Raw genomic sequence first — 11,639 nt, forward strand, 5'->3', positions numbered from 1 at the left:
CTGACATAACTTAGTTTATGTTTAATACTTCAATAGACTCAAAAGCATCAGTTGGAGAATTAGGAAAAATTGTAAGTAGAAGTAAAATAGAATTGCTCTTATTAATAGTAATATCTCTTTAAGTTACTTACATTCCAGGGATGGGGTACAGTTTTTTCGTCCAAATCTTTTAAGTAATAAACACCTATCCCCGCTACAGAAGTGATACGATACGGTCCTTCCCAGTTGGGCCCCAACTTTCTCCAGGCTGGATTTTTAGTGGTTCCCAAGACTGTTCTCAATACCAGGTCTCCTGGGACTAACGGTCTCAACCTGACATTCGCATCATAGCCTTGTTTCAGCTTGTGTTGGTAGTAGGCCAATTGAACCATCGCATTCTCTCGTCGCTCATCTATCAAGTCTAGATTCTTCTTCAGCAGTTCATCATTTCCATCCGAGGTAAAAGTACTGGTCCTTAGGGTGGGAAAACCTGCTTCGAGAGGAATCACAACCTCAGCCCCACAAGTCATTGAGAATGGGGTTTCTCCTGTCGACCGTCTAGGTGTCGTTCAATATGTCTAGAGGACATGCGACAACTCTTCCACCCATCTTCTCTTTGCATCATCTAATCTTTTTTTAAACCCACCAACTATAACCTTGTTGACAGCCTCGACCTGCCCATTTCCCTGCAGATAGGCTGGAGTGGAATATCTGTTCTTTATCCCCAGATTGGAGCAATACTTTCTGAAAGTCTTGCTATCAAATTGAAGACCATTATCTGAGACGAGAGATTGAGGAATCCCGAATCAAGTAATGATATTTTTCCAGACAAATTTCTTGACATCCACGTCTCTGATATTGGCCAAAGGCTCAGTTTCGACCCACTTCGTAAAATAGTCCGTGCCAACTAACAGATATTTATTATTTCCAACCGCTTTAGGGAAAGGACCCACGATGTCTAAGCCCCACTGAGCAAAAGGCCAAGGACTAGAAAGCGGATTAAGGACTCCCCCTGACTGATGGATATTCGGTGCAAATCTTTGACATTGGTCACACTTCCTAACAAATTTATGCGCTTCTTTTTGCATACTTGGCCACCAATACCCTTGGATAATCACTCGATGAGATAAAGACCTCCCTCCAGTGTGACTACCACAAATTCCTTCATGTAGCTCTTCTAATAACGCCTCTGATGCTTTGGGATGTACACAAAGCAAATATGGCCCAGAGAAAGAGCGTTTATATAGGTTTTTGTCCTCGGATAGCCAGAACCGAGGAGCTTTCCTTCGTATCTTTTCAGCTTCTGACTTGTCTTCGGGTAGTATATCCTTCTCAAGGAATAGCAACAGAGGATCCATCCAACTGCGTGCCGAATTTACTTGATTGACTTGGAGCGAGTCTCCCGTTATTGGGGTGGGTGTGTTTAAATTTTCGACCGTTATCACTCTGGGTAAATCTTTCGCCGAGGAGGTAGCAAGGGTAGCCAAAGAGTCTGCATGGGCATTTTCGCTCCTAGGAACATGGGTTACTTCAAAACATTCAAAATTTACTTGCATACGTCTAACCTGGCCCAAGTACTCCTGCATTTTGGTGTCCCGAGCCTTCAACTCACCTCTAACTTGACCCACGACCAGCCTCGAATCCGAGAAAATCTCCATTGCTTTTCCACTTAATTTCCTGACCATTGCCATCCCATTCAATAAAGCTTCATACTCTGCTTCGTTATTAGTAGCTGAAAATCCCAACCTTAAAGACTTCTCGATAACAACCTTTTCAGGAGACATCAGAACTAGCTCCACTCCTGAGCCCCGCTGGTTTGCTACTCCGTCCACATACACTTTCCAGGGCGAAGCATGCTGCACGGAGATAAGGCCAACCGATTTTTCATCCATGTATGGTGGACTTGTTTTTATTTCTTCAGGGCCTTCAACAAACTCTGCCACCAGATCGGCGAGAATCTAGCCCTTTACAGAGGTGTGAGGCATGTATTTAATATCAAAAGCCCCCAAAATTATGCCCCACTCGGCAATCCTACTTGTGTAATTTGCACTTTGAAGTACTGCCTTGAGCGGATATTGGGTGAGGACGACCACAGTGTGCGCTTGAAAATAATGGAGAAGTTTCCTCGTAGCATGTACCACTGCCAAAATGGCCTTTTCCAATAGTAGATAATGCACCTCAGCCTCATGAAGCGACTTGCTCACGTAATAGACTGGCCGTTGCATGCCATTATCTACCAGTATCAGAACAAAACTAATCGCATAAGTGGCTATCACGAGGTAGGAAAAAAGGACCTCGTCCACCTCGGGGCTAGACATAATTGGTGGCCGAGATAGATATTCCTTAAGCTGCTGAAATGCTCGAGCGCACTCCTCTATCCACTCGAATCCCTTCCACTTGTGGAGTAAAAGGAAAAAAGGCCTGCACCTATCTGCCGACCTGGAAATGAATCTATTTAGAGCAGCGGTCATCCCAGTCAACCTTTGGACCTCCTTGGGATTCCGAGGTGCTTGCAAGCTACTTATGGCCTTGATTTGATCGGGGTTTACCTCAATTCCTCAGTGAGTCACCATGTAACCCAAAAATTTTCCCGAGCCCACTCCAAATGCACACTTGGATGCGTTTAGCCTCAACTTGTGTTTCCTTAAAATCTCAAAAGTATTGGTAAGGTCTGCCACATGCTCAGTCACAACTTTGCTCTTCACAACCATATCATCAATATAGATTTCGATGCTTCTGCCTAACTGTGGCTCAAACATCTTTGTCATCATCCGTTGGTAAGTAGACCCTGCATTCTTCAGGCCAAAAGACATTACCTTGTAGTGGTAATTTCCAGTGGGATCTGATGATAGCCCTGGAAGGCGTTCAGAAAACTCATCCGAGGGTGGCCGACCGTTGCGTCCACCAGTTGATCTATACGGGGCATAGGGAAAGGATCTTTTAGACAGGCCTTATTAAGGTCCGTAAAATCTACACACACGCACCATTTTCCATTTTTCTTTTTTACTACAACTGTGTTAGCCAACCATTGAGGGTAAAATACCTCCTTGATAGCCCCTGCCTGTTTGAGCTTGGTTACCTCATCCTTGATTGCCTCGGCGTGTGCTTTGGATGGACGCCAAGGTGGTTGTTTTTTCGGAATAACAGAGGGGTTAACATTCAGATGATGACAAATGAAATCTAGATCCACCCCTGGTGCTTCATAAGCATTCCATGCAAACACATCAATGTTTTTCCTAAGGACTTCAACTAATTGTTCCTTCTCCACCATAGGCAATTGCGCTCCGACCTGAAAGAACTTATCTGGGTCATCCTCAACACTCACCCTTTCCAAACTTTCACACTCCACTCCCCCAACGGACATGCAGGAAAGGGTCGTTGGAGACTTTGATTGCTATAAATCATTCTCGGCCGTGGTTGAAATGTCTGCCTCTAGCTGATGTTGAATAGCTGTTACCAAGCATTGCCTAGCCATGGTTTGATTCCCCAATATCTCTAACACCTAGCCTCCCGATGGATACTTCACCTTCTGATGAAGTGTAGAAGAGACAGCCCCCAAAGTATGCAGCCAAGGCCTACCCAAAATAGCAGTGTACGGAGAGAAAGCATCTACTACAATAAAATCTACCTCTACCACATCTGAGCCAGTCTGCACAGGCAATCTAATCATGCCCATCGGAATGACCGACCTACCCTCAAAACACACCAATGGGGAACTATAAGCTGTCAAGTCTTGGGGTCTTAAATTTAACCCCTTATACAAGTCGGGATACATCACCTCGGCTGCGCTACCCTTGTCAATCATCACCCTCTTGACATCATACCCCCCAATCCTTAGTGTAACCACCAAAGCATCATCATGTGGTTGTATGGTTCCTTTCTTATCCTCCTCTAAAAAGACCAACACCAGCGATGTCTCCGATTTGGCTCTCTTCGACATTGAACCGGATCCTTCATCCAAACAATGAGACACATACATTACCCTAGAGGGGCAGGATCCGGTTCTACTCGAGGCAGCGAATATAATGTGTATCGTACCTAGGGGGGTCCTGAAGAAGCAGCTCCCCGAAATGTCGAACCTGCCTAACTTCCTCGGCCACTGGAATTGTGCAGAAGTTAGGTCAACTTTCCTTCTCAGACCAGTTGATCCAAATGATCCCACAAATTTCTGCAATCCTCAATAGTGTGCCCATAATTCTGGTGATATTGGCAGTAGAGGTTTCGATTACGTTTCGCAGGATCCCCTGCCATTCTATTGGGCCATCTGAAAAATGACTCATCTTTTATCTTCCCCAGAACCCATTGCACCGGTTCTCGAAACACCGCGTTAACCACCTAAGAATTGGTTGATCCTGATTGCCCCACAAAATCCTTCCAAAGCTGATTATTGTTATACCGATTTGACTTGAAATCCCTCCTTTCCTGAGGGATTACCTTGGATTTGCCTCTACCCTGTATCTGATCCTTCTCTACCCTTCTATACTTGTCAATCCGATCCATAAGCTGGCGCACACTGGTAACAGGTTTGCCAGTCAAGGATATCCTCAGATCATGCTCGGTTGGCAGGCCAGCCGTAAAAGTATTAATGGCCACATCATCGTAGGCCCCATCTACTTCGTTGAACATTTCCCAGTACTATCAGAATAGGCCTTCAGGATCTCCCCCTTGCGCATAGACATGGACAGTAACGAACCCAAAGGTTGTGAGACTCTCCTGCAGGTGATAAAGTGAGCCCCAAAAGTCTGGGTAAGCTTCTCAAAGGAGCTAATGGAATTTGCTCTCAGATCGTTAAATCATCTCATCGCCACTGGGCCCAGACTAGATGGGAAAACCTTACACATCAAGGCCTCGTCCTTAGCATGAACAACCATTCTTTGACTATAATGGCTGACATGCTCCACTGGATCCGTCCTACCATTATAAATGGTGAACGTGGGTTGGCAGAATCGCCGAGGAAGATCTGCATCCTCGATTCGTCGCGTGAAGGGTGATTTTGAAACCTGACTCAAAGCTTTGTTCAAAGCGTCATTCCCCAACCCCCGGCGAGGTGGACTCTTGTCCCCCTGCCCATGGTGGTGCTCCTCATCGTAGGAAAAAGATTCACTGGGCAGAGTTCTCGACCTCTGCCTATAACGGGTGTCATCGGACTCTTCAGAAGATTGCCTGGAGTGGTGAGACCTACGCTTTCATCGTTCGTGTCGCAATTCCCTTTTTAGTTTGTTTATCTCACATTGCATGTCCTCGTTGTTCTTTACATGGGAAATATGGCTTCTGCCCTGAGAATGACTTCTCTCAGTATGGGTTGTTCGCACACTTCCCTCACGATCCCCCCTTTGTTCATGGACTACCAACGAATTATCATGCTGGGACACCCTGGACTCTGCCTGGTGGGGGTTAACATCTGTCTGTTATGGGTTCACTACTGGTTGTTGCGATGCTCCCTCTTCCATTTTAACTGCGCACTGACCTTTCCCTAAAAATAGATCAAGTTCTTCTCACAGACGGCGCCAATTGTAGGGACTCAAGTTGGAAAAGCCTCCTAAAATGAAAAGGAAAAACGGTCCAACAAGCCCAAATAATAAATTTTTAGAGAGTGGATGAAAGAACTAATTCTAAATGATAGGAAAAGCCTCTTCTTCTCTACAATGTCGTTCCTTTTCATGTCATATACTACGTTCCTCCCTTTACTTTCGCCGTACACATATAGGTTCCACCCTGGGAACTCCTTTCTATCCCATCTCCCTCTCTCTAGAATTCTCATCCAGCCATCATAAGGCTGCTTGATCACTGTTCAGGCATCACCTCCATATTAATGCGGTCAGAGAGTTAGCTGGGAAGCATTTAATGTGGAGGTAGCAACATCAGAAGATATTTGTTGCCTCCACTATCCCATATCCGTTTCTCAATTATAATACAACCTTATGGACTACCTAGGGTAATCAGATAGTTACGTCCACCTCGGACTATCGTTCTGAGGTGAATCTTCTCCTCGGACACATTTTGGATTCTCATGTGCAACCCTTAGCTCTTCTTCTTATATTAGTCGTATCATGCTTTTATTAAATCATCCTCGGACGGATTGCTGTCCTCGGATTGGGCTATTGGGCCGCAGGCCCATTCCCTACAAACTTACCAATACCATCTTATATAGCTGGCCCCACAGAACTCTAATACCAAAATTCCTAGGAAATCTAAAGATTTTTCATTATCTATTTTTAAATAAATTTACAATCTAAAATAAATATTTATTTCGTTAAAACTTATATATGTGCATATATATATATATATATAGACACACGCAACACGCCATCACATAAAAAATAAAAATAAAAGATTTTGGTTACGAAGTATATGTAATGCCCCTCTTACATACGGTTGAAATTCACCTATGTAAGAGTGAGATTATATGTACTCGGTAAACAATATATGCTCTTTACACATAGTTCACAATGATTATTATATGTCCATTTCACAAGACTGATGATGTTCTTTGTTGTTTAAAAAAATTTGTTATTTTCTTATTTTTGTAAGTGATTTCACAAATATTTTAAGGATTTTAAAAGAAATTTTGTTGTATAATTTTTAACGAAAATTTTTGTATTGTAAAAAAAAAAAGAGTTAATTCTAAAATCTGTTTTTTGGTTTTCATTTTCAATGCATGTGAGCCCCCAACAAAAAACAAAAGTCTTTGTAGTGGATGGGGTTGATGGCTCGTTGAAGGGTGGGGCCGGGGTACCTTTTGTAGGGGGGAAAGTCAATTTCAAGTTCAAATAAAGCTAGTGATACCATTAAAGTTTACAACAATTTCATAGTATTATTAATTTAACCTACCATCACAAATAAGCTCATTACAATTTTCAATTTGAATTTTTTAAAGGTAGGCGGTAAGCTAACATGATGAAATTATTTTTCGTAATGTCCCTAGAAGGATTCTTTCATGGTTAAAATTTTAATATATGGATTTAATAGAGTATTATATTATTTAAAATTTTAAATAGTGTGACACTTGAGACTTGACACGACTTTAAATTTAATTTAACCTAAATAATGAAATAGAACCATTTTAAATGAAAATAATAATTTTTCTTGTCTCTTGAGTTATAGAGAAACTTTAGCAACATATATTATATATTCCATTACATAAAATTTATAAAAAGATAGAAAATTCTTTTAAATCTCTCTCTCTCTCTCTCTCTCACACACACACATATATACTATTTAACCTTCAAATTTTATACTATATTCTTATAAAATAATCATATTACATTTTTCCACACATATTGTGTAGATTTGCGACTAGTTATAATTAACTTGGCTGGGACAACATGTAGTTAATGAAACCAGATCCAATGGTGGTGGCCACAAAACTTCTTGCTCGGAGAAAATTCAAAGACACAGGAAAGCAATTCAACATGATAGCAGTTTCTTGGATTCAGCTTATGATACATGATTGGGTCGATCACTTGGAGGATACCAATCAGGTATACTTTATAGACAACACAATTTAGAACAATTTGTTTAATTTTTGAAGGAAAAAAAAGCACAATGCTTAAATGTGTAAATATATATTTTATCTTTTGGATAAAACCATCGTAGATTGAGTTGATTGCACCTAGAGAAGTTGCAAACCAATGCCCCCTCAAGTCTTTCAAATTTTACAAGACAAAAGAGGTTGCAACTGGCTTTGATGAAATCAAGACCGGTACACCGAACACTCGTACGCCATGGTGGTAAGAAACTAGTTTACAATTTACACTTTACATTTCTATTATTTAAAGTGTGCCAATTCCAAACAAAAAACCATAAATAAAAGAGTCTTAAAGTACAAAGTAGAGCCCTCTATAACAAGCTGAATGTAGTGATTAATTAGTCATTATAGCATAATACAAGAAGTTACTCGACCCCATCCAAATATAGGCTTAGTATCTTTGCATCAATTTCCAATTATAACTATTTTACTTTGCTATATTATTTGTTAACACTTTGCACAATAAAACAAAAAAATAGTGACCATGACAAAACACTAATTATGTAATTAATTTTTAGTTCTCACTTTTTTTCCTTTTTTTTTTTAAATTTCCTAAACTTCACATGAATGACGGTGAATATGATGGAAGTGTTATATATGGGAGCAATGTAAAAACGTTGAAAAAAGTGAGAACACTCAAAGATGGGAAGCTCAAAATATCACCAGATGGTCTTCTTCTCCATGACCAAGATGGCATTGCTGTGTCAGGAGATGTTCGTAATAGTTGGATTGGTGTCTCAACATTACAGGCCCTCTTTATTAAAGAACACAATGCAGTCTGCGACGCCCTCAAGGTAGGTAGTACTTTATGATCCAAAAAACGAAAAATGGGATTCAATTACTTGTTTTTGGGATTTGATGAGCCGTGGCATGTGAATATTGACCACTTTTCAATTGAATTAGTTGAACTCGACTACTTCATTTTCACGATGTTTTTAGAAAGAATATCCAAGCCTGGATGATGAAGAATTATATCGCTATGCAAGGCTAGTGACATCCGCAGTGATTGCTAAGATCCATACCATAGATTGGACTGTAGAGCTCCTTAAAACTGATATGTTGCTTGCAGGGATGCGTGGTAACTGGTAATCTTTATTTTTCAGCAAAGATAATTACATAGTTAATTTATTGGATTGATCACATTCTCTGTCTATACTCTATATATTTACATAGGAAGAAAATTGAAAGCAAAAGGGGCGATTTTTGTGGTTTATTTTCAAGAATTGAAAATGAAATTTTGTGCACAAACTTACACGCATCATCTATAATTTCATCTTTTGCATTGCTAAAAGATGAAATTTTCACATATAATACTTTTAATTAGTATATTATCTCAACTATAGAATGACTATAACACCTAAAGGATGATCAAAAGTTCAAGATTGATTGTTAATATGGTTTTTAAATTCTATTTCAGGTATGGATTGTTGGGAAAGAAATTCAAGGATACATTTGGGCATGTGGGAGGAGCAATCTTGGGAGGTTTGGTGGGCCAAAAGAAACCGAATAATCATGGTGTTCCCTACTCTTTGACTGAAGAGTTTGTTAGTGTTTATCGATTACATTCACTTTTACCCGATAATCTTCACCTAAGGGACATCTCGGTCACACCAGGACCCAACAAATCTCCACCATTGATTGAAGAGTATAACTCTCTTTCACTAAGCATCAAATTAGTCCATACAAGTTTCATGAAAATTGCTTGTACACTAGACAATTTGTCTTAATTATTATTATTGTTATTGTTGTTTTTTAGGGTTCCTATGCCAAATTTGATAGGTCGTAAAGGAGAAGAGGCCTTGGCGAAAATTGGGTTTGAAATGCTAATGGTTTCAATGGGCCACCAAGCTTCCGGGGCGTTAGAGCTTTGGAATTATCCTACATGGTTCAGAGATCTCATAACCCAAGATGTGGGTGGACAAGATAGGCCTGATCATGTGGACCTTGCGGCTCTTGAAGGTAGTCAGCTAGTAATAACTAATCTTCATGATCATTTATTTATATAATTGATTTACAATGTGGTGCTCATGTTTTATGCTCTATACATAATGTAGTCTATAGGGACAGGGAGAGGAAAATTGCAAGGTACAATGAGTTCCGTAGGGCTTTGCTTTTGATACCAATTTCGAAATGGGAAGATCTAACAGATGATAAAGAAGCAATTCAAACACTTAAGGAAGTGTACGGTGATGATGTTGAAGAACTCGATTTGCTTGTGGGTCTCATGGCAGAGAAGAAGATCAAAGGATTTGCTATTAGTGAGACAGCTTTTGTAATATTCCTAGTAATGGCAACAAGGTAATAAAGCAAAACCACAAATATGCAAGGAAGATAGAATAGTCTTTCTTGAATCCATTGTGAAAAAATTGAAAATGGATTCAATTAATTAATTTTTATTAGAAGAAAATTGGGGGAGGTGAAAAAAAATTGCCATAGTCTTGTCTAATAGTAATGGTATAGGTTCATGAAATTTGAAGACCCAAAAGGAAAATTAGAGGTAGATTAAGTGATATGATATGCAACAAATGGTTCATATTCCTTTATTTCAAAGTTACACTATTGTATGCAAATTAGATGTGGAACAAGTAGGTGGAATGTCATGTTCTTATAAGTAACATATTGAATTATATTAAAAATAATATTGTAGGAAAATTCTTAGTTTACATTGTACAAGTAATGTAAGATTTATATTGTAGAGTTAACAAATGTGTACAATGTTGTACACATTTGCAAAAAGTGTGCAACATAAACCTATAATGACCCAATATTGAATTTTGGGTTATGTGTGCTATAATATGCAATTTTGGGTTGGATGCAGGAGATTGGAAGCAGATAGGTTTTTTACAAGCTATTTCAATGAAGAGACATATACCAAAAAAGGACTCGAATGGGTTAATAGTACAGAGAGTTTGAAGGATGTGCTAGACCGTCATTACCCAATAATGGTGATGAAATGGATAAACTCTACAAGTGCTTTCTCAGTGTGGGATTCACTGTTGGAAAATATGGCTAAATAAACAAGTTTTGATTTAACAATACAAACCCTAAAAAAATTAGCAATGACAAAAATAAATAGATAGAGTTAGAAAGATCTCACAAACTATAGAATCACGCAAATGCGTTGTCTTTAAAGGTTGATTCGTGCCACCCGGAGTAGAACTCGGTGTGAATGGCTCTCTTGGCCGAACAACCCCCCAAGATTAGACTATAGTAATTTCTTCAAGTTGATCAAACACTCAAACAAGAAGAACTAGGAACAACCTTACTTGCCTTTCCTTTCCTTAAAAAAAATGAAGCTGAAATTTTTTCTTTGTAGCTGAAATTTTTTCTGTGAAGCTGAAATTTTCTGTGCAGCAAAAAACAGAGGGGATTTGTGGCTGGAAAAGAGGAGAAAAATGTGATGATTGAATAGTGTGTGTTGTAGTGTTTATAAGCTAATGTAGTGAGGGTTGATGGGTTGAACCAACAGACACTGTGCAGCCAACGGGCAGCACAATAAATGCCCCAACGGGCTGCTATTTAATGCCCAACGGGCAGAACCTAAATGGGCTAAAACCAAAAGAAATGAGAAAAGAATCAGGCCCAAGAGAGATAGAGACTATCTTAACTTTAACCCAAGCCCAACCCTTAGCCCATTGTCTTTCAAGCTTACCACTTAAGATGTGCAAAGCCTTATAAACTCATAACAAGATTCATTCCTAACCAATGTGGGACACAAACATACATTAAGTGTTTGAAACACACACATACTCCAACATTCACCTCCAAATTCTCACAATTCTCGTCTATTTTCGTGTTCCTAAGTGAATGCCATTTATTATGACAACATTGTACTTGGAGTTAAGTTATTATTATCTCTATTTTATGTTCTACGGAAGGAAAAATATGGAACTAACCATAAGCCTTTAAGATGTTTATTCTTGTTCTTAATAAGGGATAAGCTACTCATAATTGTTGCTGTACTATACTAATCTCTCTATGTGTATGTGAATGCGAAAAATTTATGGGAGAAAACTAAGGCTGCTTGCTTTAAATATTGGAGATAAAATTTCTTTAAAAAGAAAGTTTTTTTTTTATTAGTAATTTTGATTAGAAGAAGAAGAGGGATGGATAAGAATCATAAGATCTATTA

General features: G+C 39.4%; 1 protein-coding gene across 1 annotated transcript in view; it reads left to right on the plus strand.

Annotated features, from left to right (window-relative positions):
* LOC111989242 (alpha-dioxygenase PIOX) overlaps positions 1-11,310 on the plus strand; it is a 30,508-nt gene extending 19,198 nt beyond the window's left edge. The window contains exons 5-11 of the mRNA XM_065762370.1: positions 8,089-8,301; positions 8,447-8,592; positions 8,925-9,152; positions 9,264-9,466; positions 9,562-9,805; positions 10,326-10,495; positions 11,264-11,310. Coding sequence (XP_065618442.1) covers positions 8,089-8,301; positions 8,447-8,592; positions 8,925-9,152; positions 9,264-9,466; positions 9,562-9,805; positions 10,326-10,495; positions 11,264-11,310 — 1,251 coding nt within the window. The remainder of the gene's footprint in view (positions 1-8,088; positions 8,302-8,446; positions 8,593-8,924; positions 9,153-9,263; positions 9,467-9,561; positions 9,806-10,325; positions 10,496-11,263) is intronic.
* The last annotated feature ends 329 nt before the right edge of the window (positions 11,311-11,639 follow it).

The sequence above is a fragment of the Quercus suber genome, unplaced genomic scaffold (genome assembly GCF_002906115.3).
Source record: "Quercus suber isolate HL8 unplaced genomic scaffold, Cork oak 2.0 scaffold_455, whole genome shotgun sequence".
Lineage (NCBI taxonomy): Eukaryota > Viridiplantae > Streptophyta > Magnoliopsida > Fagales > Fagaceae > Quercus > Quercus suber.